Below are 27,538 nucleotides of genomic sequence, written 5' to 3'. Positions count from 1 at the left end.
GAGAATAAGAGTCCTCTTCCAAGGCCAATATCAAGTTCATCATTTCAACCACTCAGATCTACTCCTGGGAACAGGCCCAAAATGGCCACCAGAGACTGGACTCCTCACGTGCAAGAGAGTTCCAGTGTGACTGATCAGCCAGTCTCTGTGGAAACCTTCTCTGGACTCAGATTAAGGTCAGTGACCCAAAGCTGTTCTGGATGTCAAGGGAACATTTTTAAATAATGGGAGAGATGTGATCCTTCTAATGGACTGTCCCAAAGATTCTTCCTTTGTCAAATGTATTGTGAATGGGGATCTCGGGCTGTCAGACCAGGGTGAAATTTGTGGTTGGCTGTATTTTATAAATAGCTTTCCCATCCCAGAATGAATATTCTCTGATCAGGGTGGAATGTTAATAATCTAGCAGCAGCACTGGTCAGTAGTTAATAATTAGACAGCAACATCTCTGCTGGCTTATTTACCATTTTTTGTCCTCTTCTACAGATGCTAACCGTGCTGTTCTCTCCTAGAGTCCATTTCTAACAATGTAGCAGTCATTTTATTAGGCAGTGTGCTTAGAACTGCTTCTGTCATAATATGTTCAGAGATGGTGGGGAGGCAAGGGAGACATGATGGAGTCTGCTCCTGCTCCAACCAAAATGAATGGGTGTCTTGCTATGGACTTCAGCATGAGCACGAGAGGGCTCTCAGGAGTTGACCCCATATTCCCAATACTTGTGACCACAAAAGGTCTCTTTTACTTGAAATGGCTTTCCTCATTGGAAAGAGCAGTGAATTTCAAACCCGCACTCATGCTTGGGCAGCAATATTGTTCAGTCCTTGCTGAAATGAATAGAATTAACCACAGATACAAGTTTAACTTGCTGTGTTGGTATTTGGACAGAACTAATTACATCAGCAGCCTTCAATATTTGTATGTTTAACACCAGTAACTGACAGGAATTGTTTCAGGTGATCTAAGGTTGTACAGCTAGGAGGAATGGGATGAAATCAGGTGCAGAACATACTTTTCATTGACTCCTATTAGACGGTGGAGTGATCTACCGGGGGGATGCTGGGTTCTTTAAGAACAGAGTACTACATACTGTACTCCCAAGAACAGTCCTGCAATGATGGTGGTTGGGGATGGGCTAGACAGTCTAATAGGTCTCTTGCTGTAACTTCATGAATGTAAAAGCTATTGGTCATCTCCATGTATTGGTGCTAATGTTAGTGGTCTCTATATGCTCTACTTCTTAATGTAGAAAACCCCGTGTGTCATCAATGGAAATAGACAGGAAAATGGCTGGACGGAAACTGATCAGACTGTCTCAACTTCAAGGCAAGCTGGCTGGGGGGAATCTGGAGGAAACAGACTGGGTAACATTTGGAGTCATAATAAAGAAAATCACCCCTCAGAGCTCAAATAACGTAAGCAGTTTTGTTCTATTCTCAATTAAATGAGGGTATTTTCACTGACAGGCTGATTAGATTTTGCAAATTTTGTCAGCCAACTCCACATTCTTGTTTTAATTAAAACAAGCTACTATATTATGTTTGAATATTCTAGGTAGTCTAGGTTAATTCAATGCTGCTAGTGACAGCTCTCATATGAGAACCTGGATGCATGGCATAAGATTGTCACCTACAGAATGATGTATAAATCTGCTCATTCTGTTGTGGTACATGCATTCTGTAGGATTATTTCATCTTTATTCTGACTTACATTGTTATGAATTGCTAAATTCACTAGTTTTGGCCCCCAGAAGAGCAGCTACCTCTATGAAAGCAGAAGTCACAATATTAAATAGCACCAAAAAAAATAAAACCTCCAAACTTCATTTTCATTCTTTATCCTCCAAATTTCAATCACATGGTCCTGCAGTCCCAAAAGGTGAGTTGATGTCTAGCTCGTGAAATCACAAGATAGAAAAGATCTATTAGGTCACTCACTCGTTTTTCCTTCCAATGAAGGCTTGGCAGAATTCAATTTTTATTATTTATAATTTTGACAGATATCAATATTAATTTTTAAGCATTTTTTTTCCTATTTTTATCCATTTAAATTTTCACAGTTGCAGGAAATTATGGAGGGGACAAGCAATAACTAATGACAATAGATGTTGAGATTCAAAAAGTTAAAGGGTTATAACTGTTAAAAAAACAAATTGTCAACATCCCGTGTCAAAATATACAAAGTACATAGCCGTAAAACTCTAAGTTCCCAAGCAGAATTTTTCTTTCTTTGCGCATTTGTAAATTTCGGTTATCATTATTGGAAATATTTTTTGTTGGTTTCTGTGTAAGGTGAAATAGATGTTTGTTGACATTTACCAATTAAAATTCAATCCTTCCAAGCCTACTTATCATACACTTACTAGGGCTTTGTTCAATCTTGTTCTAAAAGTACCAAGTCATGGGGCTTCTACCAGTTCACTTGTGGTTATTCTACAGGCTAGTATTTTATCAGCAAAAGTTTAATGGCTAGACACAGAGCTGAACACAAGGTCTGTGTTCTAGATTGAGATAGGTGGCCTTAGGCAAAACTCTGCCTCAATTTCATCATCTGTAAAATGGGTTAACATGCATTGTACAAGATTATTATGGATTAATAAGAGTCTGTGTGAAGTGCTGTATAGCTATTAAGTATTGGTAACAGGAGCAAGAACTGCGGTCACAATTACATGTTTAACAATTACCTTTGTAAGTAAATAACGTTGTCATAGTATTCCCTAGCCTGTACTAAGTATAGAGAACAAAGGCAAAAGAGTAACAAGTTTCGTGCAGATTGCTGTAAGCCTGGGCAATATCAGTGGTTTTCTTTTTAAGATCTTAAAGGGAAAACCAATGTCTGTTCCAGGGCAAAACTTTCAGTATCTGGCGGCTGAACGACCTGCGTGATCTGAACAGCTGTGTCTCGTTGTTTTTGTTCGGTGATGTCCACAAAGAACACTGGAAGACAGACCAAGGCATGGTCATTGGGCTGCTCAATGCTAATCCCATGAAACCTAAAGAGGGCTCGGATGAGGTAAGAGTGTTCTTATTCTCTTGGACTCATAATTTTATTGGGCTGTCACTGGGAAATGTTTCAAAACACTTTGCCCAACTGATGTTGTAGTTCACAGTGCCCTCAGAAGGAAAAGTGCTCGGAAATTCATATCCCACCTTGCAATGCATTCTATAAAATACCTCCAGCCTTACCACAGCTCCTTGTCTTGTTTCCCTGGAACCCTGAGCATATAAAGCTGGGATTTCCTTTTCCTCACTTGACAATAAACAGATTATATGTCGAGAGAGTCTCTTGTTTTTCCCCTTTCTTTTCTTTCTTTTTCCAAAAGGCTAGGAGTTTTTACCTCCTCTTTTCCATTAGAGCCCCTGTCTTTCAGTAATTCTCCCTGTACCTCATTTATGGGCATATAGTGATATTTGACCCCTTGTCCTATGACTGCCAATCCGCTTCTGAGGAACGCCAACACCCCTTCTGGTACAGGCGGTGCCTTGAACTGCGGTGGACAGTGAGCTAGTCTGAACCCTTGTGTACAGTGGGCTAGCCTGGTATAAATCTTTCAATTAAAGTGAACTGTAAAAGGTGCTAACTTCCAGTAATGACATCTGAAGCCATCTGTCTATCCACAGAATGCATACAGCATGGTCCATAGCAATGCAGCCTATTCATCCAATATAGCTAAGCTCTGTTCCAAGGATGACCATGTTCAGGGCTGAGCAGGTATTTGATCTCCATGCCTGTTCAGTCTTTGGCTTCTCTGTGGAGACTTCCAGCAGCCGGACCACTTGATGGTAGCTTTTTGTCCTGCGAACACAATGTTCACTAGAAATTTGGACTGAGACCATCTACTGGCTCATAATCCATCAATTTGCTGTCCTGTGGTAAATTACATTTGGTCACTACTGACCTAGACAAGAACTGAACCAATGACCTGGAGATCAAGGGCTCTGTTTCATTACCATCCTGTGACCCATCCAGCCCCTCTCCAGAAGTCTGTTTATTGAGCCTTGGGTTTACTCTTTGTGCTGTTTCTTTTTAGATATGTTTGTCTGTTGATCACCCCCAAAAGATCTTACTTTTGGGTGAAGCTCTGGACCTGGGAACCTGCAAAGCTAGGAAGAAGAATGGTGACCCATGTACACAGACTGTTAACCTGGTATGTATCTGTTAGTCTCTAGGCTGTTGGTTTTTTTTTATGGATCACTGATGATCACTTATGGATCATCTGGCTGGTGCCTTTGAGCCAGTGCTCTGATTCTGTGCCTTATTATTGGGTCGTAATTTATAACTAATGTGTGTGTCATTAGTTGTGTCAATGGGCAGGCCTTCACCTGGTGCTCTGCCTCAGTTTCCCCATTTTTAGGGCTCTCTCAATCAAATTGCTAAAACTCTTCTCAAGTCCAGAAACGCACCTCCCTGGCGCAGGATTTATTAACAGAATATTCAAAATAAACTTTCTCAAATCCCCATCAAATCTTGACTCCTCATCTCCCTGCTTGGGGTCTCCCAGGCCTTCCCTGCCTCTAGCCTTTTACTCAAAAACTCAAGGCTCCCTGCTGGAGTCTACTTACTCCCTGCAGCCATTCCCTGCTGTCTCAGGCCTCTGCTGAAGCATCTTATGCCCAAAGACTCTGCAGTCTCTCTCTCCCTGAGCATCCCCCCTTCTCAGCAGCTTCCTGCTGCTCTTTATAGGAGAATTATAGAATGGTAGGACTGGAAGAGAGCCCAAGAGATCATCTAGTCCAATCCTGTGCACTCATGGCAGAACTAAGTATTATCTAGACCATCCCTGACAGGTGTTTGTCTCACCTGCTCTTAACCCAGCTGGTTCTACTAACTAAACCCCACACCTCATCTTCGGTGTGGCAGTCAGGGCTAATGGTATGATACTTGGCTGCTCCAGGCCTGCGGCCTTTAGGGGCAGGCCACTCCATTAAAAGTGGGAAGGTCAAGAAGGAGTAAATTAAATCTTAATCTAATCTAAATATCCTTTGGTCACCATATGCTATGTTAAGATGTGAGCTTTGCCATCTCTGCAAGGGACCCTATGAGAGAGGAGCCCCTCTGATAATCTTTGGGTTCAGTTCTACCCAGATAAATACACAAGCAAATGCATTTTGAAATCTGTTCCCATGTGACTAAGACTCAGTACATGCTCACAGCTCTGATGTCAAGACCACGTATCAAGAGTATAGAGTTGTGAAGAAGGGAGGGTTTGGGTGTGGGGAATATTCTAGTTTCCACTGGCATCTGAGTTGGTGGTAGTTCATCCAGGCTGAGAGATCAGACAGATGTGGGGATGAGCAGAGAGGGGAATCATCCCAGTAAGAGCAGAGCCGAGCACCCACAGGTAGGTGTAGAAGGAAAAGAGTACAGGCTTAGTACAGAACCTTGAAGGATACCAGCAGAATGGGGGAGGATTGGAAGTGGGATAGAAGCATTTGGAGATGGAGGAGGAAGACAGTAATTGTATAAGACATTTGCAACAACATTGGAACGTGCTTACACGTCAGCACATGGAGACATGGATGTGCAGTATCCTAAACCTCAACTGCACCAATAAACATCTAGAGCCAGCAATAATGAGCCGTGGGGAGGACATTTCCTGGCGGCTAACCTGGCTGGAGGAGGTGACTGGTTCTTGGCTAACAGGCACAACGTGCCTGATCTGGAAGTTATTGCTACTAGAAACCCTGTACATAGAACTATATAGATAATGATGTTATTTCAGTTTTGATGGAAAGTTAATGAACACCATGAGTGGAGGGTGCTGTTCACAATATTGATCCCTCCCAACAGACAAACTAGGACAATCACTGATTTTAATCTCTATTCTCTCTTGGGTTTATATTGAAACATGTCTGTAAACTTTTTAAACTGGCTGCAGGAAACATCTCATTTTTAGTGTTGCTTTTCTTCCATGTCTGTGCTTGTAAAGAGGCCGTGTAACAGAAGGTCATGAGCCATGGCCACATACATACTGATGACCCAGGTGTCAGTGAGGTGAAACCTTGGACCTGCAGACTTTGAGAATGAGCTATTCTAACAGGGAATATGTAAGACATTAGTGTGTGGGATCTTGTCTCCCTCTAGTGACTGGTCCCTGCACTATACCAGCCTTCAACCCACAGTGGTAGAGGCCTGTGTGTGTGTGTTGGTCAAGCTCAATACTTGCTGGTGACTCATCATGTCTGTATGAGCACAGCTTAGTTACAAAAAGATATTGTTTTTCTCAGGGGAAATGTTATCTATCAATCTCCAGTTAGTCATCAATTACAGATCTCCCTTATTTCTTTCCTTCAGAATGACTGTGAATATTGCCAGTACCATGTACAATCCCAGTACAAGAGGCTCAGCTCGAAGCGGGCAGATTTGCAGTCTAGCTTCTCCAGTGGCCGTGCTCCAAAAAGGATAGCTCGCAAAAATCCCAGCTTGAAGGAGAGGCTCTGTCAGGATGGGTTTTACTATGGAGGTGTTTCTTCGGCAGCCTATGCAGCCTCAGTGTAAGAGAAACTGCTTAATTTCCTTGCAGCCCTTGGCTCTTGGACAGAATTCACTTTCTGACCACTTATAAGTGTGCCTCAAGTTACCTTTAAAGAGACCAGCATTCCTTTGGGTTAACTAAATTAACCAAACAGGAATAAACTGCTCTGAGCCACACCACATTTGGCAGGGAGCCTGCATGGCCATCCAAGGTAAGCAGTCAGTGCTTGGATGGAAAACATCTTCCTATCCTTGAGGTGGTGTTGGTGAGTTGGTATGTGATGTTCTTACCTCAGAATCTGTACCACAACAATACCGCATTGTGAGGATGGGGATGCTGTGCTGCCCTCTTTCAAAGGAGGGGTAAGTTTAAGTCCTGAGCACTTAAGGTCATTAAAGATCCCTGGGCACTTTTAACCACTGTGTCCTGGCCAAATGCTATCTTGGGTCATTACATTCTGATGACATATCCCTGGATCTTGTATTTCTTCACTTCCTAACTTAAATGATATGATGATGCTGTGTGTTATTAAATAGCTACTGCCTCCCACCTGGGAGTGGTGGGTGAAGTGAGCTGTATGTATCAGGTCTCTACTTCACATGGGTTCTGAGACTTAACTGGACCCTTTCCAAATCCCAGTGAAGTCAGCAGTGGAAAGACTCCCATTGACTTGAGTGGAAGCTGGATCATGCCCAATGCTTGCAAATCACTTTTAGGATTCTCCTAACAATGCTACCTGATTACCTCGTTAAATGACATGTGTGGCTGTATGTAGCAATCTCTCCTGTCTTTTTCTTGAGCTAAAATTAGCCAGATTTCATCAAAGTCTCTGTGTCTCCTTAATACTCAGAAATGCGTATCTAAATCTAGGCAGAAATGGGAAGCCCAAGTCTTTGAGATACAAAAGATTACAGCACAATGTCCCTACTTGTGAAGGAAGCACCTGCTCAGAGTGAATGATGGGTAATTGGAGCATTTGGGGAGTCGCTGAGCTGGTACTCAAACTCCAGTACTGTTCCTCACCCTTTACTGCTGCACATCTTGGAGCAGCACTCATTTTTTATGGGGTTTTGTCTCTGTAGTGCAGCAGCTGCAGGCCCTAAGAAGAAGATACAAACCACTCTCACGAATCTGGTCGTAAAGGGAACCGACACAATTGTACAGGAAACTAGAAAGAAAATAGGTAACTTTCTTTTTTCCCATCATGTGCTTTCCGCCTGCTATATGACATGTCTGTGGAGCCCATGATGTGTGAGTTAGTTTAGAGCCTCTGGGAAATTCTGTAGTTACAAAGATGGCCAGTTTGAATTCACTTCCCCAAATGATCTAAACTCCTCCCACTGGTATCACAGCTGCACAGAGAATGTCCAGCTCTCTTCAGAGTATGTTTTGTACCTCTCTTTTATTATACAACCTCCTGCACGCACATACCTCTGGGATAGAAAATTACTGGCCAAAGTCTGGAACTTGCTCCATCCAGTCCTTGGCCAGCATGAAAAAGTTACTGCTAGACGAGGAAGCACTGGTAATTCTAAGATCTCCAATTGTGAATCACTGGGCTGAAAACAAATGACTTGAACCATTGGAAGAAGGTTTTCATGATTTCTGTGGATATTGAATATGCCCCGAAGAAAGAGGCATGCTGGGGCGGTCCCAGCACAGTCCTGGGAGGTGGGGATCTCAAGAGTGCTAATCCTGGCTCTGACACACTTCTTTCATGGCATTGAACAAGTCACTTAATCTCTCTGCCTCCATTTCCCTTTCTGTAAATAGGATAGCCCTTGTTGGGCCTCAAAGGGGAGAGAGGGAGGCTGGTCTAGTGGTTAGGACACTAGTGTGGGACTTGGGAGATTTGGTTCAATTGATGTATTTCTGTGTGATGCTGTACAAGTCACTTAGTATCTCTCTGCTTCAATTATCCCTTTGTAAAACACGTTCCTACCTTTCAGGGGTGTTGTGAGGATAAATACATTAAAGATAGTGAAGTGCTCAGATACTAGAGTAATGGAGCCATCTAAGTACCGAAATAAAGAGATGGGATGTTGTGAAGCTAGTTTGTGATCTCTGTTAAGATGAGAGTACTATGTGAGCACTGAATATTATGTTTCATAGCCATTCTCGTGTTAGAAGTGTTTGATGCATTAAGTGTGAGTGCTGAAGCCAGACCTACATTTCCCTTCCTGGTTCTGAGTCTTGGGTTTTTTGTACGCTGCTCCAGGTATGGTGAAAAGACCCATGCCATGTACTGATGAGTTCAAAGAATTGTTGGCAATGCCAACCTTTGGAGCACGAAACCTCTGCAAACACTTGGCCAAAGCAGATGCAGCAGGTATGTCCAGGTACTCCCGTGACACTCCCCTTCACTGAGCCTTGTCTTGTTCCTTGCAAGTCTCAGTGTTTGTATATTTATTTCAGATGCTCAAGGGAAGCAAGGATCTGCTTTCCAGTCTATCTCCGCGTCAGCACTGCTCAAACAACAGAAACAGCAAATGCTGGAGGCCAGAAAAAAGCGATCAGAAGATATACAGAGGCGGTAAAACACTCTCCAGCATTTGCTGATGTTTTACAGACAGAATGTCCTGTAGGATGGGAGGGTTTAAAGTTTTATGAAACCTAATCTAACTAGGAATATCATGAGGCTTATTTCAGTGAACAGCCAAATGCCGCATCATTGTGCCTGAGAACCAGAAAGGATAATGTAGGGAGAGTGTTAGAGCAGGAGGCTAGGGGATTCCTGGGATCCGCCTACTCTGTGACTGACTTACTCACCTCACAGGATTGCGGTGAGCCTTAATGTTTGCAGAGTGGTTTGAGTCTGATTAAAAGGAAACTGACGGGCTTAACTGCACTATCCAACTGGGTGACATGCAGAATGCTTTAATAGCAATACAGGCAAGGCCTCTCTCATTGAACAATGGCTTACAACATGTCTTCTAAAGTCAATTGTACTATTTTCGAGCTTTTTGATTTGCCAAGATGAATCATGACTATACTTCAGTGTTTTTGGCCTCTTTTAGGTTTCTTCAGAAGACAGCAAAAACCAATAACCCAGCTTTACCATCCTCCTCAGGGCTCCGCTCTCCAACCCCAGGAGCTGAATTTCCCAAAGCTGCAAAAATGTCAACCCCTCAAACACCCAGGCTGGGGATAGGCTTCTCTGAGGGCGATGACGTCCTCTTCTTTGATTCTCCACCTCCAGTACCAAAACTGAATGATTTAGCAGAAGCTAAAAAGGTAACAATCCCTTTGAACAGTTGGACTTTGAGCTCTTGACATGGGTCATATTGCAACATGCAGCCTTTACTTCCGAGATCAACGTGTTAAGCTCTGTTGTGCCCCATTATAAGCTTCTAATTCCGATTAGCTGTTCGTGTCCAAGACACATGCTACTAGTTTGTCTTTAGTAAGTATTCAAAGTAGTAGGATATCTGCTAAAGAAAATCTCTGCTATGCAAACTTCTGGCACTTGGGATTTGGAGTCTCACCTCTTCACCCGTTTTGTTCAATATCTTCATAAATGATCTGGAGGATGGTGTGGATTGCACTCTCAGCAAATTTGCGGATGATACTAAACTGGGAGGAGTGGTAGATACGCTGGAGGGGAGGGATAGGATACAGAAGGACCTAGACAAATTGGAAGATTGGGCCAAAAGAAATCTAATGAGGTTCAATAAGGATAAGTGCAGGGTCCTGCACTTAGGATGGAAGAATCCAATGCATCGCTACAGACTAGGGACCGAATGGCTCGGCAGCAGTTCTGCGGAAAAGGACCTAGGGGTGACAGTGGACGAGAAGCTGGATATGAGTCAGCAGTGTGCCCTTGTTGCCAAGAAGGCCAATGGCATTTTGGGATGTATAAGTAGGGGCATAGCGAGCAGATCGAGGGACGTGATCGTTCCCCTCTATTCGACACTGGTGAGGCCTCATCTGGAGTACTGTATCCAGTTTTGGGCCCCACACTACAAGAAGGATGTGGATAAATTGGAAAGAGTACAGCGAAGGGCAACAAAAATGATTAGGGGTCTAGAGCACATGACTTATGAGGAGAGGCTGAGGGAGCTGGGATTGTTTAGTCTGCAGAAGAGAAGAATGAGGGGGGATTTGATAGCTGCTTTCAACTACCTGAAAGGGGGTTTCAAAGAGGATGGCTCTAGACTGTTCTCAATGGTAGCAGATGACAGAACGAGGAGTAATGGTCTCAAGTTGCAATGGGGGAGGTTTAGATTGGATATTAGGAAAAACTTTTTCACTAAGAGGGTGGTGAAACACTGGAATGCGTTACCTAGGGAGGTGGTAGAATCTCCTTCCTTAGAGGTTTTTAAGGTCAGGCTTGACAAAGCCCTGGCTAGGATGATTTAACTGGGACTTGGTCCTGCTTTGAGCAGGGGGTTGGACTAGATGACCTTCTGGGGTCCCTTCCAACCCTGATATTCTATGATTCTATGATTCTCTTGCTGGCTGAAATCCTGCCTGAGTCAGTCCTGAGTGAGTTATTACTGACTGGCCTATGAGAAATGATTTGCTCTCAGTCTAAATCCTAAGGCACAAGTATCAGCATCACAGAAGCCATCGTTCCAACTGGCACCCTTGCTGTCAGTCTTAGCCAAGGACTGAGTGGGCATGGATTGGGTACTTCCTACTCCTGGGGGTGGTCCGCTCCAGGTCAGGATTGAGGCCCACTGCCTTGCGTAGGGGGAGCTTGCACCCCCTAGCACTTCACTGTGTCTGATCGTCAGTCTGGCACCTCACACTGTGAAATTGACTTTAAAAAAGAAGCTGAGTCACAAACCTGCTGAACTTTAGTTTCCTTTGATCTGAAGGTGGGATTGACTCCCCCTTCAACAAGTGGCCATTCTTTGGAGATTGCTTTGAAGGAGACGTACTTGTGCGTTTCTAGGACAGTACACAGCAGGGATTTAAAACGTCAGCACCAGAAAACAAGCTCAGTATATGTACCAGGATGGGGTGCATAAGCACATTCACTCCCAGAGGCCAAAGGCTTTCCCTGAAAGCTCATATTGTGCACTGTGCAAACATAAATTCTTGTTTGCCCTGGTTTCTGAGACAAACTTGGGAGATCTGCAGTTTCTGCACAGAAAGCAAGAGTGTTATCTGCACTCTGTTTACTAAAGCCTGTTTTATTTTCCTGTTTTATTATTATTATTTTATTTGAGAGATGTTTTGAGTTTTAAGCTCCTCAGAAATGTTATAAAAATATCAGTGTTCCCTCTAATTTTTTACGTCCATGTACGGAATGAATTTTATGTGCACCAATATGGAGGTGATGTGTGACATATCACTTTCATATTGGTGCACATAACAAAATTAATGTGGTGGGGGTGGGGCCGAGGGGTTCGGAGTGTGGGAGGGGGCAGAGGGTTGGGGTGTGGGAGGGAAGTGAGGGCTCTGGCTGGGGATGTGGGCTCTGGGGTAGGGTTGGGGATGAGGGGTTTGGGGTGCGGGAGAGGGCTCAGGGCTGGGGCAGAAGGTTAGGGTTTGGGGGGATGAGGGCTCTGACTGGGGGTGCAGGCTCTGGGGTGGGGCTAGGGATGAGGGCTTCAGGCCTTGGGTAGAGGGTTGGGGTACAGGGGTGTGGGCTCTGGGGTGGGGCCAGGGATGAGGGGTTTGGGCTGCAGGCCTGTGGTGAGGAGAGAGGACTCTCCCCAACCCTCTCTCGCCGCAGCATCTCGGGGCCGGGGGAGAGGCGCCCCTCCCCGGCTGCGGCAGTTCTAGCGGGGCTGGGCTGGGCCGAGGGAGGGGCTCCTCTCCCCTGGCCACAGCAGATCTGGGGCAGGTCCATATTGAGGCCTGGGGAGGGTTGCCTCTCCCCCGGCTGCTGCAGGTCTGCACGGGGGAGAGGCATCTCTCCCTGCCGCAGCCCTGAGCCCCAGCGGGGGGTTTAATAGGCAGCTGCGTGGCTGTGCAGCTTAGAGGGAACTTAGCTCTTGATTATTTTATTAAATGTAACCCCTTCGTGGCTGGATCCTTTGCCTCAGTCAGTTAACATCCAAGTGAAATCTTTGGAGTGCTAGGATGTACCTTGTACATTCAGCAGCACAGAGGATTCATTGTAATCTGTATTTTTCCATCCTCACTACCATGAGCTTTAGTAGTCTGGTTCCCAGCCAGCAGAGAATAGGTACATCTTTCCTTTGCAGGGGTTTAATTTCTTGTCTGTAAGAGAAAATCAACTCCTCACTAGTGAGATAGAAGAGAGGAATCTAACATTTTTGGATAGATTTGGAGGGTTATCTGCAAGTTTCTTTTAGTGCCCAGTTATTAGAGTGATTTATATGGAAATCTCCAATGATGTTTCCTTTCTGCCTTGAAAATGCAATTTTCTTTGTTCTAGCTCCTCTCTATCATGTCCAGCACTTTCGTCTGGATCTCAGACACGTAGCCCCGTAACACACCAGTGAGAATTATCAGCCTCATTTTACAGATTGGGAAACTGAGTCAGAGGTTGGGTGTTTTGGCAAAGGCTACACTACTAGGAAATGCAGAGTTGGAATTAGAATTTGGTTGGGATGCCCATGCTAAGTCTAGAACACCTTATTGCTTCTTCCAGTTGACATTTTCCCATCTGCCTTGGAATTAGGAATGTGTGACCTTGGATACTTGTGTTCAACATTAACATTTAGTTCCCATCTTCTAGTTGGCTGCTATAAGGAAACTGCGAGCAAAAGGCCAAATCCTCAATAAAACCAACCCAAACAGTGTTAAACGGAAACGATCTGATCTTGCCGAAGTTCTGGAGATCACAGAGAGAGTTGAGAAAAACATCCCCTCATCACAAGGTATGAAAGCACAGACCTGACTTTAAAAAGTGAGTGCGTTGTACAATACAATACCCTCCAAGTATCACCAGGTGCCTGATGACCAACCATGTTCAGCTCAGCAGTTGCTGATGAATTACAAAAGTACTTTTGTAACTGAAATCATAGACTGTGTCAAAGAGATTTGGAACTAAAACAGGTTTTCAACCTGATTATAAAAGGCCTAATTCCATGATGGATCTGGTGAAGAAGGTGGGATATCCTGCTGCTATGGAAACAGAGCCTGAAAGCTCTAGGCTTTAATAGCTCCAGCCTCAAATATTTATCATCTATGGCTCCCATCACCACAGTACCTTAGCACCTCCCAAACATTCATGAATTTATCCTCCCAACACTCCCCCGAGGGAGGGAAGTCTGAGCTCAATTTCACAGATAGGGAACTGATACTAAAGGACTTGCCCGATATTATGCAATCTAAATAATAATAAAGCAGCAAATAACTGGGTTTCTGTATAAAAGCAGTGCTCTTTTCTTCTGAGTTGGGTTTGCTCATTTTGCATAATGTGGAACAGTAGCTCAATGATTTCCCTTTTAACCTAATAGTGGAAATTCCGCTTGGAATGGACTATTAAAATAGATATCAATATTATCTTTCCAGTTGTCCTGTTGTTGCATGATGGAACATGATATAGCTGAAATGGTACTGGATCACTACCTTTAAATACTCCGCATTCTGTTAGATTTAATCTGTCAGAGATCATGCCCAGATTTTTTAAAAAAATGAAAAATAAGATGAGTGCTATTGGATTTTCTGCTGTTGGAAGGAATAGAAACACAAAATTTGTAATTCTGGTTTTAAATCTTTAAACCTAGTCATGATCTCTAGTCGTGATTTTTTTTTAATGTGTATTGTTACTAAGTGCTCCTGGATCATATATGATGCAAGAGCTGAGAGCATGGTAAAAACATCAACATGTTTATTCATGAACACATCAAGCATATTGCTACTGCTGGCTGGAAGATGTTCAAGCAGAGCAAAGCATTGTATAATGCCTCACAGTTGTCCTGTGAGATAAATGTTCTCCCCGTTTCCCTGAAGTGCACACTGCTCCGTTTGTCACAATGGATTGTTAACTCTGAAACCAAGAGATGACAATTTAGGGTGGGAATTCTAATTGTGCCCAACTGATGTAGGAGCAGGAGTCCCACAGACCCTGAGAGGCTTCTTTTTCTAAATCTCCTAATCCCATCCTGAAATGTCATCCTTAATTTTCAGAGTTAACACTTCATCATGATGAATAGGGTATGCACAAATCTTGAAGCCTCTTCATTTTAATGAGGCTGCTGCAGAATTTCTAGTCTCCAGAATCCAGGGATAATGCTGCAGAATGTAGGTCCAGCTTGCTACAGAATCCACTGGGCTTTGATCCTGCTCTGGCAAGGAACCTCACTCAGTGTGTACGATACCTACTATTCTAGGCCTGTTTTCCTCCCGTTGCCTCAAGGTATTATAGTATTTGTAATTGTACACAAATTACATACTTGGCTAAATCTCATCAAGGAAAGGGATTTAGTGGCTACAGCGCGAGAGTGACATAGCTTCTCCTTCCAGCTCTGCTACTGACTTGCCATGTGTATTCTGGTAAGTCACTTAACCTCTGGTTGAGTTTTCCCCTCTGCATGACAGGAATAAAACCAATCTCATAAAAGTGTTATGAAACTTAATTGTTTGTAAAGTGCTTTGAGATCTGCAGAAGAGGAAGCTGACATTGTTAGTAGCATTTTATTTTCTCTTGTGATGACTGGATTGGAATTTGGCCTAAGGTCTGTAGCTACTGCACTAATTACACACCCTATTCTCACTCACTTCTTTACAAATGTTATTTCATATGACTTGAGACATCGCTTCGAGTGCTTGTTGTTTGTAAAGTACAAAATGATGGTTATGCTTAGAAAGCAGAGCATGATTTTAAACTTACCCACCGGCATAAACGGCAACCCTGTCTTGTTTCTCTAGCTGCAGATGAACTAGAACCTGCCCAAAAGAAACATCGAGAACAGCTGGCATATCTGGAGTCTGAAGAGTTCCAGAAAATCCTGAATGCCAAGTCCAAGCACCTGGGCGTCCTTAAGGAGGTAATTGCTTTGTACATATAATTGCACTGAGAATGAAAGTTCAGGATCATTACAAATAATTAGACACTCTCTAACATCCAAACCTAGGTGTTGTGTACATGAGCTTTTACAAAATATGCATTTGCTAGAAATGTTTCCACAATTTAAAAAAATTCCAGTGAAATTCGTTTGTTTGAATTTCCACATTCTCTTTTAGACACTGCAGCATTGTGCTAATATTACTTCTGGGGGAATTCTGCACCACTGCACAATGCAGAATGTGTGCAGAAATTAATGTTCTGCACAGAATTTTGTCTCCCCTCCCCCCCATCCCTTACAGAAATGGGCTGCAGAGCTGCTGGCCGCCACTAGGGGGCCGCTTGACCTGGCACAGCCCAGCTCACATAAAGAAGACAGTGCTAAGGGGAGGGGGAGGGAGCTGGAGGGATCCCAGCAGCTACAGTTCCTGGCTGAAGGAAGGACACTACGTGTAGGAAACAACCCAGCATCAGGTTGTTTCTCTCTCTGGATCCCTGGGCTCTTGGGGGAGAGGGGAGGGTGCAAGTGTCTGGGCTGGATGGCTGGGGCTGGGCTCTGGAGGGTAGTGGGTGAGGTTGTCTGGGCTGGTGGTGGGCCCTGTGGCTGGGCTCTGGGGGAGAGGAGGTGCAGGTGTCTGTGCTGGAGGGTGCCCTGTGGCTGAGCTCTGGGGATTGGGGGTGCGAGTTTCTGGGCTGGGGGGTGCCCCGTGTCTGGGCTCTGGGGACGGAGGGAGTGCAGGTGTCTGGGATGTGGCTGGATTCTTGGGGGGTGGAGCGGGGAAGCCGGGGGCAACCTGCGGCTGGGCTCTGGGGAAGAGCCGGTGCAGGTGTCGGGGGGGGGGGGGGGGGCATGGCTGGGTTCTGGGGGCAAAGGGGTGTGAGTGTCTAGGCTGGGGAGGTGCCCTGCGACTGGGCTGGGGGGTAGTGGATGAGGGTGTCTGGGCTGGTGGGGGCGTGCAGCTGAGTTGTGGGAGGAAGGGGTGCGAGTGTCTGGGCTTGGAGGGAGGTGTCACTGCTGGGTTCTGGGAGGAGGGGGTGCAGGTGTCTGGGCTGGGGGGTTGCCCGCGGCTGGGCTAGGGAGGGAAGGGAGCTGAGAAACAGGAACTAGGTTGACCTAGGAGTTTCTTTAACTCTCTACTCCTGGAAGAATGATTTTTTGTGTCTGACATAGTTGCTGACAGGTATTTTGAAATAAAATTACCAAAGTAATTGAAACTGATATGATTATATTGTGTTATTTTGACAAAATGTGCAGAATTTTAAAATATTGTGTACAGAATTTTTAATATTTTGGTGCAGAATTCCCCCAGGAGTATAATGTATGAAAACTAGGAGGTGAAACTGACTAGTCTAGCATCATTGTTCAAGGTGCATGAGGTGCAAAGAGCCAGTGAAAACACAGCTATTGAATATCTAAATTATACTGTCGGGTTTAATATTAGATGGGGTGATAACACCAAGACTTTAAATTTTTAACTTGACAGTGTCCCTTTAGACACAGTTCCAACGGTGTGTGGGTGTGCGTAATAAGGGAGATGCTCACATTGGTTATAATTCTTAGCGTATTTATAGCACTTTTCATGGGAGGAGCTCAGAATGCTTTACTTCCTATTTATTTTGTAAAATTGACATCTGTTCTAAAGACCAGTTTAGTCTCAAGGTGAACCTACAAGTCCTGATTTTTTTAATTTACTGTTAAAGGCTAGTAACTGCTGTGGCACCTAATAAAAGCTTTTTGAATAAGAATTCTCATTTCCCTTTGTTGGCCCAAGCACAATCCTGCGGGTGTTTCTGAGATACTGAATGTACTGTGCCCCCCTGTAGCATACATGCTTAGACACACCCTGAAATGCAGCTTTGCTCTGAGGAGTGACTAAAACCAGCGCATTATTATGCGAGACAAAGCAATTGAGGCACCCACTGGAACAAACGATCATGAATCTCTTCCAGGGTGCTGGCCTAGGTGTCGTGGGACAGGTGCAATGCCCCTGTGCCCTAAAGCTCCAGCAGGGAGCGTTGTAAGAGGCAGTATGCATGACATAGAATGGCTAGTGTGATCACTACTCAGTATTGCAGTTTGCACTGGTTCAGTCACAGCAGTGCTGGTTGCAATTATGTGATTCTCTGGTGTGGCTGACAAGGCTTTTGAGAGCCCAGGTTGACTTTGCATAGCTCCAGATTCTGCTCTGCTACTGGTGTAAATCTGGAATATCTCCACTGAACTTTGGGTCTACACTGCTTTTACTGTGGGTGTGTCTCCACTGCAGCTGGAGCTGTAACTTCCAGCTCAGGTAGACATTCTCCTGCTAGCTTTGATCACACCTCTAGCAGCAGTGTAGATTTACCCAGAGAGGAGCATTTGACCCACTCCCTGTCATTTTACTGCTAAACTGATCAAATTTGATCTGAAGTCAGAGCCACAGACTTGAAACATCAAAGCTGGACTAGTTCCTGGTACGAGGGCATTTACACCATGTCAGTCTCAGTCACTGTTTCCCTTTACTCACTCTTCTGCAGTTAGCTGCCATCTAGCACCCTGTCTGTCCCCTCCTGCCTGACATGCACTCTGTCCTAACAACATCAGCTTGTGACCCTCTTCCTCTTCCTCCAGGATGGTTCGCTCCCCACACACGCTCCATCCATGTGGCCTCCATGCTCTCCCTTTCTAGAAACCATAAGTGGACTGAGGTTTCTCTGGAATCTAGTTCTCCCCTGTGCACAACTGAGAGTGCCAGTTATCAGTGCCAGGAGTCCCAGTCATGGGCCAGGACCCCATTGTGCTAGATGCTGTTCAAACAGAACAAGACAGTCCCTGTCCCAAAGAGCTTAAATCTAAGCAGTTGTTTTATAGCGGGCCAGCTATTGCAAATATTCATATCTATGGAGTCACTTTGCTTGCAAGAAAATGGACACATGCCTATTTCGTTCCACTTCTGTGTTGTAACCATGGCTGTGGGCAGAGGGGTTGCAGAGCCCAAGCTTTTGACTAAAATGTGGGCAGTGGTACAGGCGAACCAGTAGATGGCGCTCTTGCCTTTGAGTCAGTGTCATAGAATCATAGAAGAGTAGGGTTGGAAAAGAACTCAGGAGGTCGTCTAGTCCAACCCCCTGCTCAAAGCAGGACCAATCCCCAACTAAATCATCCCAACCAGGGCTTTGTCAATCATCCCAGCTGAGCCTTAAAAACCTCTAAGGATGGAGATTCTACCACCTCCCTAGGTAACAGTACTGTAACAATTCCCCAGGATGATGTGAGGGGCACTGTGCGGCTGGAGATGAGATGCGTAAACCTAAGATACTAATCAGTAAAGATCTCACGGCACTTTTCATAAGTGTCTGAATGCTGACTATGGCAGCCTGGGCAAATCCCAGTTCAGGTCATTCTGCCTGCCTCCCTGCACTTTACACTTCAGTACAGAAGTGAGTGTAACCAAGTTGTGCGTTAGCTGTTAATCAGCATCTGAGATCTGCCTGGGTGATGGCTGCACTTCAGCGGTGGGTGAAGTGCAGCATGTGCGTTACATACTGTACTCTTTCAAACAAGGAACGCACACAAAATGGATTATTCGGAGTTTCTGAACATTCATCTGTTGTTCAGAGATTTCAGTCTCTCCGGGACTGTATGTAGCAGTCCTGGCCAACCCACTAGATGCGGAGCTGCTCGCACTGTTTCTAGGTGTGCTGTGTGTATATCAGACGACAGTGCCTCTCTTGTGCTCTGGCAGGCTGAGGCTGAACTGCAGGAACGGTACTTTGAACCTCTGGTGAAAAAAGAACAACTGGAAGAGACGATGAAGAACATTAAAGAAGTGAAGTGTCGGATTGTGACGTGTAAAACGGTGAGTGACATTGGAGCAGGCAGGTGTGTGGAGCATGCAGACTGGTTTGAACTGGATTTGAGTGAGGCCTTCAGCCGCTATCTCTGCTGAAGCCTGGATTGGTGATTAGAGAGAAAACCACTTGATTCTTATGAAGGTTCTTGATTATACCAGCTGGAACAGTGAGTGATATTGAAGAAGTTAGAGCTTTGGTGAAATAGCACAGATTTTAGTATTGTATTTAAGATTTTCGGAAGAAAAGTTAAGTGCCCCTTTGTGGGTTCCCAGTGCCTAAGTCATTCTGGGGAAGATCTGCTTCCCAGCAACTGATTACCAGGTTGTTTCACTTAGATCAGACTCGATAGTCTCTCATAATTCTTGCCAGTCTGAAACTTTGTACTGGAATCTGGAGTATTCTAGGACTGGGTGAAGAATGAGCTCAGATGCCTTGGAACATAGCAAAAGGCATCCTAATGACTAGATTTTTTTAATCTGCATTTCAGTGGCTCCATTTGGAATGGCAGAGGTGGTGTTTTACCATAATTTAAAATGCCATGGAACAGAAGGAAGTTTCTTTCTGCCTGAATAGTTTGAACCACTGACATACTTTCCCTCCTATCTGTCTATGGCTGCACAGAAGGCTATCTGTACTCTGCACTTCGCTGGGAATTGGGCCAAACATGACAAAAGGTGGTAGTGAAGAAGGGGAAGGGGCAGAATGGGAAGGGTTTAGAGGCAGTGATCTTATCAAGTGGGCCATTCTCTGGGCATGCAAGAATGAGGGGGAGGGGTGGCATTCTGCTAATCCCGAATGAACACTCAGTTCTCTTTGGACAGCAGAATAACACTTCTTTCACTTATAGTGTCTCTGCTGTCTCATTGTGTCCTCTCTCTCTCTCTCTCTCCTTGCAGTGTAAATACACCTATTTCAAGCTCCGAGAGACATGTGTGAAAGAGAATCATGAATACCACTGGCATGATGGTGTCAAGCGATTCTTCAAGTGTCCCTGTGGAAACAGAGCCCTATCTCTTGACAAGCTACCAAAAAAGACCTGCAGGTAGGAGAGGCTCTCGGGAACATGTTGACAGGTTCAGTTGCACCAACCAAAAATCTGAGGACGCTTTATCCCAGTAACATTAACATGTGCTAATGCCCAAAACTGTCACTCCCTGCTGATAAGCATTATGAAAGGGATTTGGGTTTGCTAGAGATCCTCTGTACAGGGCACCAAGCGAACCCCAAGTCTAAGGCCAAGTCTACGCTACAAACTTATATCGGTATAACTACATCGCTCAGGGGTGTGAAAAATCTACAACTCTGAGCAAGGCAGTTATCCCCACCCAAACCCCTGGTGTAGACAGCACTGTGTCCACAGGAAGGCTTCTCCCACCGACATAGCTACCACCTCTCGTGGAGGTGGATTAACTATGCTGACGGGAGACTCTCTCCTGTCGGTGTAGTAGCGTTTTCATTAAACGGCGACAGCGGCACAGCTGCACCGCTGTACGTGAAGACAAGCCCTAACTCTCCATCTTCCTCTTTCAGCGCCTGTGGCCTCTTCAAATGGGAACGTGATGGAATGCTCAAGGTAAGCCTGGGCCAAAGCTTTCTGTTGCACGGTGGGAACTGGGCTGCTTCTGTGAATGGGTTTCCCCAAGCTTTGTTTTGGCACTAATATGAGCTGTCTGAGAAGGGGACAGCTTCTCTATTTAAAAAATAGCCATGGTTAGTCAGGGCCCAAACCACCACACGCTACGGTAAGATGTAAAGTCTTCCACTCCTACTGAAGTCTCTGTGGTGGAATGATGTGGCGGCTGAATTGTCCATATGTTAACTAGTAAAAGGCCTGTGATGTCACTGTACGCCCCATTATGTCCGGGTGTGGTGCTGCGGATGTGCCCAGCCTTACTTTCTCTGATGGGTGTCAGTAAATTCATGGGCGAGGGGAAGCCAAACACAAGCTAACAAAATGGATGGAGCACTTGTAACAGCAGATCATACGGCCAACCTCAGGATGCAGGCTCAGAGCTCCCAAATTGCAAGTCCACAAAGCAGTCTCTGAGCTTGGTCAGGCTGGTTTCCTGGACCCTGAGAGAGAGCACGACTACCACCCATTGCAGCCTACAATGCGTCTAGTCCTCTCACCCCTGTTCAGCTTCCTTATAGTGTTTAAAGAGGCCAGCCCAAGGGCAAGCCCCCCTGATTACACCCAGGCTGCTTTGGTTGTGAGCTCCTGCCTGTTTCTTAAAGGGGTAGTACATTCCGTGTAGACATTAATGCAAACTTACAATGACGACTTTGTTTTTCCAAGATGTACCTTAAACCAGTGGTTTTCAACCTTTTGTCATTTGTGGAACCCTAAAACATTTCGAACACAGGTACAGGCCCCTTTGGAAATTCAACCTGTGGTCTACAGGCTCCTACCTTAGAAGTCTTGGACTGAAAACCGACTGAACAGAATTCAGCTACAAATGTTGCATGCGCTCAGCACAGCATTTGATGCATCAGAAAGGGCATTAAACTGTGGGCTTCTATGGTAACAACAACACTTCCAGGTTTTGACCTGTAGGTGGGGTATTCGCGTACTTTTGATTGATCAGAAAAATGGAATGCCTTTTCTGGGATCTGAAATTTTTTTTTGTAGTCCCCTTTTATGGATCCTTTAGACATAGTCTGTGGATCCCCAGAGGTCCATTGATTGAAACCCACTGACTTAAACCAACAAAAGCCAGAGAATTCAGACTGCTGTCCTGTTCTGGAAGGTCACTGACAGTTTAAAAATGATACTGTTGTAAATAAAAAATATATTGCTACCTTGCTTACAAATAACACATTAGATTTTTAGATACTTAAGGTTTTTCTGTTTTAACATTTCACTATACATGTTGTTTTGGAGAAATGTAAGAAGGGAACAGTTCTGATGGTGAAAACACACTGATCAGTTTCACTTTTGTGTTTCACAGCCAGTTTCTAGTCAATTTCATTTTTTCTTGAATTAACATGGTGGTGATGTGTTTGGGTTGAAAAAGCAGGGAGAATGTTAACTAGACAGTTTCCCTTTAACTCACCCAGTTTTCGTTAGGCATTGTAGTGTGCATGTGTAAAATCGTGGTATGGGACTACCAAACCTCCACTTTAATGTCTCAGTATTGTATGTTTCTGTATTTTTTTTAGCATACTTAGTTTATTCTTTGCTTTTTGTTGTGTAGGTTCCTTATTTTAACTGGCATGGTGGGAGGTTGCATTTGCAGGATTGTCTGTAGGAACTCTTGAAACATTGTCATGATTTTTATGGTTTATGTAGATACATATTCAGATAATTTAGCCCACCCATGGCTCCTTTGATGATGATAGCTCCTTTGCAGCTGCCTTAGCTTGGATTTAAATCTTTCTTTGTATGTTAATATTTCTAGGAGAAGAAAGGTCCGAAGATTGGTGGAGAAACGCTTTTACCAAGAGGGGAAGAGCAACCCAAATTTCTTACTAGCCTTAAGTAATCCACCACTGATTTTCACAACATACTCCTCATTTTTTGTCTCCGAATGAATCACTTGTTTATCATAAAGCAAGTGGGTGCTGGGTTTTGCAACAAACTAGCAGGGCAATCGATTTCTTGGGACAAGGTCGTCCCATAATCTTTCCTCCGGTATGTGGATTGGATGTCCAGCTTTGAACTTTTTAAACTGATTGAAGAAACCTCATGTGAATTTCTTGTTCATGCCCTTCATTTTTAGGAACGTGCTGTTCACAGTATTTAATTTAGGGAAGAGACATCTAGTATCATGGAATCTGAACCAAGAAGTGGTTTCCTCTGGATCCTGAAGTGTGTGTGGAACATTTCATTAGAACTACCCCAGCTTACTCGTAAGACGTAAACGATTATAATCTTGGAGGCACCTTTGAAACAGTCTGCAAGTACTTATAGCATTTCTGTGGTTCATATAGTGGTCCATCATGGGGAACACATTCATCATGGTGTCTTAATTCAGCTATTCCAGCCCTAGGATTACCTCACATAAGGGTACATAAGCAGCAGCCTATAGCAGGTTGAACTTATAGAGAGGTACATGATGTGGCATGACACTTTCCATTGTTTCCAGAAATCCACAGAGGAAATTTCAAGCTGTTTGTGGAAGTTCTTCATGTGTAAAGTTTTCAAAAGCTCCTGAGTGGCACAGGCACTTGAGTTTCATCTAAGCCACTCAGGAGCTTTTGAAAGTGGCACCCCGCCTTCCAACTGCCCGGTGTCAACTAATGACTTGTTATCTTTACAACTGCACACCTAGAACGTGCCACTTATAAAATGGTATTTAAATTCTTTTAATGAATCAGCCAAAATTTTGTCATTAGCTTTAATGAGCAGACAAATAACAGATTATTTTAGATAGTTTTTAACCCTTTCTCTAGCGTTTTATTTTTTTTTTAATGGATACAAATACCACAGTCTTAAGGACCCTCTAGGGCCTGAATGTGTGAAGTAACCATTTGTGAGATATTATCTGCTTCACATTGAGCAGCATGAGCTCTTGAATGCCAGGTCTCCTATAGTTTCCCTAGAAATACTGGCTGTGATTGGCAAACGATACCCTATTTGACAATCTCCTTGGAAGCAGCCCTGGTTTGTGGCATCAGGTTCCTAAAACCATGAATATATTTATAGGCGCTCAGACCAAACTCCCAGAGACCAACATAAGGTTTGGTTTACACTTAAAAGTTATGTCAGTGGAACTACGTTGGTCAGGGGTCTGAAAAAAACATTCCCAGACTAACAGCTGTGTCGCCAAACCCCCTAGTGCTGATGCAGCTACGTTAAAGGAAAAGCGCTTCTGTCTATGTAGCTGTTATTGTTCAGGGCGTTGGTGGTCCTTCATCAACAGAAAATCTGTTGATGTAAAAGCTGTATCTATGCTAGGGAGCTATACTGACATACCTATGCCAACATAGGCTCCGTCATATAGACATATCCTAACGTATCCAGCGGACTTCTAGCTCGAAAACTCTCATGTTACCCTTTTTGCACAAGCTATGTAGATGAGGAGTAAGTAATTTGAATTGTAAAGACGTATCTGTACACTACGCAACAATTAGTGTCCTCAGTTGATGCTGTCGCCTTCAGTCTTGTCCATCCTAAGAGGTTCAGAATCATTGCCTTTAATCCACTGTGTGGACAGTTGACAAATGGGTACTGCCATTTATTGACGATTGTAAATATTTGGGGTCACTCAGAATTTTGTAAATACTTTGCACAATAAAGAGCTCCAGGGGTTTAAATGTTACAGTTTGTATTACAATAAATGATAACTCCTGAAGAGCTTTTTTTTTTTTTTTGATCAGTTCTTTTAGGCAGGTTGACAGAAACAAGGAGCTAAAGTAGCTTGGTTTGCCTAAGTATACACTTGACTGGTGACCTGGCTCGCAGCCTCTGGCCCTAGTTGCTAGACAACGTTCTCTCTTCCAGACCTGAGCTTAAAATTTAGGTCGACATAGCTATGAGCTCAGGCGTGTGACAAATCCACACCTCTGAGTGCTGTAACTATGCCAACCTCGCTCCCAGTATAGACATAGCTATGTCAACAGAAGAATGCTTCCATCATTCTTGGAAGTTGCTCTGGGATGTGGAATTCCTACATCAGTGATGAGCCCTATGTGTGGACATGGCCTCAGACTGGTAGGAGTTCACTGCCAGTGCACAAAATCTATCACTACAAGAATTAACACTAGGCCGTGGTCTACAAATGTAGATCTGTCTAGCTGTGTTGCTCGGGGGTATGAAAAATTCGTATTCCTGAGCTCTGTAGTTAAGCCAACCTATCTCCAGGTGTAGATCTGACTAGTCTTTGCAAGAATTCTTCTGTTGACATAGCTACTGCTGGTCGGGGAGGTGGATTACCTACAGTGATGGCAAAACCCCGTCCATTGTAGCACCCAATAGTGTAGATGTGCCCAGATTCATTAATAGCTTCCCTCACTGTACAGCTAGGGAACTGGAAAGAGCTCTGGGCTTTCATTCTTCAGCCAAGGTAAAGCACTGAAGGAAGAAGAGTTGTCCTTGCAAAAAATGTTTCTAATGAAATTCCAAAACCAGAACTGGGTTTCTGGGTGCACTGGGTTTCTGATGTTAAAGATCTCTGGCTTGTCTGTAAATTCCATCAGTAAGGTTGTGATGTGTCATTCCATATTCTTTATGAAAATTTGCTTATGATATGAATATGGCATAACTGAGATATACTTTATACAAAATAGCTCATGTGAGATGTCATGGGAAAGGTTGTGATTTACTGAATGCGATTATCATGTTTGTATGCCTGTATCATTTCTGTATCTGAAATTAGGAATATTGACTATGTATCTGTATTTCAGCTGTGTTACTTTGAGTGATGCCCACTACTAACACTTCAGGTACAACAATGGAAAAGCCAGACAGGGCAGATGGCCCATCAGCGAGGACAATAGACAGTGAAAAGCTTGGCCTTCCTGTGGACTCTCCATATTGCCACTGACTCATGGACTCTGTGATACTACAGAGTCAGGTGGTCTTGTCACCTGATACTAAACATTTCCTGGGACATCTTGTAACTTTCCACTGGAAGGGAAGGGGGGTCAAGTTTTTGGAAACAAAGGAGTCCCGTCTTATGTAAATCCTATTTAGGGGTGGGGAGGAAGGCAATAGGACTCCTCCTCTCCATGGCCTGTCTGCCCAAGAAGAAAAACTGAAGGCAAGGGGGGAATCTAGACTGAGACAGGGGTCTATTCTGAAAAGAAATATAACTGGAACTCTGAACCACAGAAGGTTGCAAACCGCCTGCAACAATATCTAGGGTGAGAAATACTATTTGTAACCAATTTCTTAAGTAAAACTAGCTTAGTTTGCATGTTTGATTTCATTTGCTCAGTCATCTGCTTTGTTCTGTTTGTTGCCCCTTTTACCACTTAAAATCTGCCTTTTATAGCTAATAACATTTGTTTTGTTTATTATTAAACCCAGTTTCTGTAATTTCTAACTGGGGTGGCAAGAAGTGTGCACTCCTCTCTCCACATTGAGGGAGGGGGTGAATTTCATATAATTTTGGGATTGTACTCCAAGGGGGGGGGGGTGGACATCTGTGTGCTATGGTAGGCCCCTTTAGCTGAGCCTTCTCAGAGTGGATCTCTGTCTCTCTGTGCAGCTGGGTGTGGCCCTGCCTGTGTGCTTGGCTGGAAGAGCCTGGGGAGCCTAGCCCAGTAAGACAGGTACAAGGGGGCCCAGGCTGGCAGAATAGTTTGCCTCAGTGGTGTCCCAGCATCCCAGGTGTCATCCCAGGGGGTCTAGCCCATCACAAAGGTGGATGCACTTTTTTACGCTTGGGGAAACAGAATTCCCTCTCCAAATGTCTAGTGTTGCTGTCACCATGGTAGGCACATACCTAGATATCACTCTTTCAAGAGAGCCAAAAATGAAATATCCCAGACAGGAGCATTTAATTTCCTCAGCTCGGAGCGCTAATGTTAATTCCCTGTGTACAAATGTGATAGGTACGTGGCACAGTGCCATGCTTAGGCTGCAGAAGCAATGGACGAGGTGGGGAGCATGAAGGATCAGGAGGTCTTAGGCACTGGTTTCAGGGTTTGGGTGGTAACATCCCATGTCTCAAGGGAGGCATCAGACAAGAAGTGACCTCGAGTCCCAGAGCTAGAACTAGTTGCCTAGATCCAGTTGGCTTGGAAGCATGTGGGACCCAGCAACTGGGTCCACTCGCAACAGGCCATCCACTGGGTTAGAGGATCAGTTTGTAACGACCCAGATCCTGCAATCCTTTGTGGCTGCAAAGGATTGTGGTTCACAGCAAGAAATGACAACTGGCAATTTGGTCTGGGTGAGAAAGGAGTTAGAAAACCTGGCTCTAGTGGAATGAGTGGGACCTGGCAGACATGAACTCCTTGGTTCTAATTCACCTTGCTGTGTGGCTGACTCCAAGTTGCTTAACCTCTGTCTTCCCCTCTCTCTGGAGGATAACATACCTCAATCCTAGGGTTGTGTCAGGGATTAATTAATATCTGCAAGCACAGAGATTTCTTTGTTTGAACATGTTATCAGATATTCAACTGATAAGTCCTGTTAAATCTGCTTGGTAATAATTATAAACATTCATCTAGTGGTATCCTTCATAGTAAAAGGACTAAGACTCCCATTGACTTCAACAGCCTTTGGATCAGGCCCTAAACGATCTGCACCAAAAGGGGTAAGAAATGCAATAACTGAGCACTCCATAGAAAATGCTTCTAGGAGATCCTGGAAATTACAGGCTGGTACGCCCAACTTCAGTACTGGGCAAATTGC

The 27,538-nt window shown here is 44.4% G+C and overlaps 1 protein-coding gene across 1 annotated transcript in view; it reads left to right on the top strand.

Annotated features, from left to right (window-relative positions):
• MCM10 (minichromosome maintenance 10 replication initiation factor) overlaps positions 1–25,068 on the top strand; it is a 33,350-nt gene extending 8,282 nt beyond the window's left edge. Inside the window, exons 6-20 of the mRNA XM_038417929.2 lie at positions 2–176; positions 1,248–1,413; positions 2,843–3,010; positions 4,029–4,145; positions 6,293–6,492; positions 7,556–7,656; positions 8,692–8,802; positions 8,889–9,006; positions 9,491–9,707; positions 13,129–13,270; positions 15,267–15,385; positions 19,128–19,241; positions 20,133–20,278; positions 20,767–20,809; positions 22,635–25,068. Of these exons, the coding sequence (XP_038273857.1) occupies positions 2–176; positions 1,248–1,413; positions 2,843–3,010; positions 4,029–4,145; positions 6,293–6,492; positions 7,556–7,656; positions 8,692–8,802; positions 8,889–9,006; positions 9,491–9,707; positions 13,129–13,270; positions 15,267–15,385; positions 19,128–19,241; positions 20,133–20,278; positions 20,767–20,809; positions 22,635–22,718 (2,021 nt within the window). The 3' untranslated portion in view covers positions 22,719–25,068. The remainder of the gene's footprint in view (position 1; positions 177–1,247; positions 1,414–2,842; positions 3,011–4,028; positions 4,146–6,292; positions 6,493–7,555; positions 7,657–8,691; positions 8,803–8,888; positions 9,007–9,490; positions 9,708–13,128; positions 13,271–15,266; positions 15,386–19,127; positions 19,242–20,132; positions 20,279–20,766; positions 20,810–22,634) is intronic.
• The last annotated feature ends 2,470 nt before the right edge of the window (positions 25,069–27,538 follow it).

Source organism: Dermochelys coriacea, chromosome 1, assembly GCF_009764565.3.
Source record: "Dermochelys coriacea isolate rDerCor1 chromosome 1, rDerCor1.pri.v4, whole genome shotgun sequence".
Classification (NCBI taxonomy): Eukaryota; Metazoa; Chordata; order Testudines; family Dermochelyidae; genus Dermochelys; species Dermochelys coriacea.
Note: the sequence above shows the minus strand (reverse complement) of the source record. Positions and strands in the feature narration are given on the sequence as shown.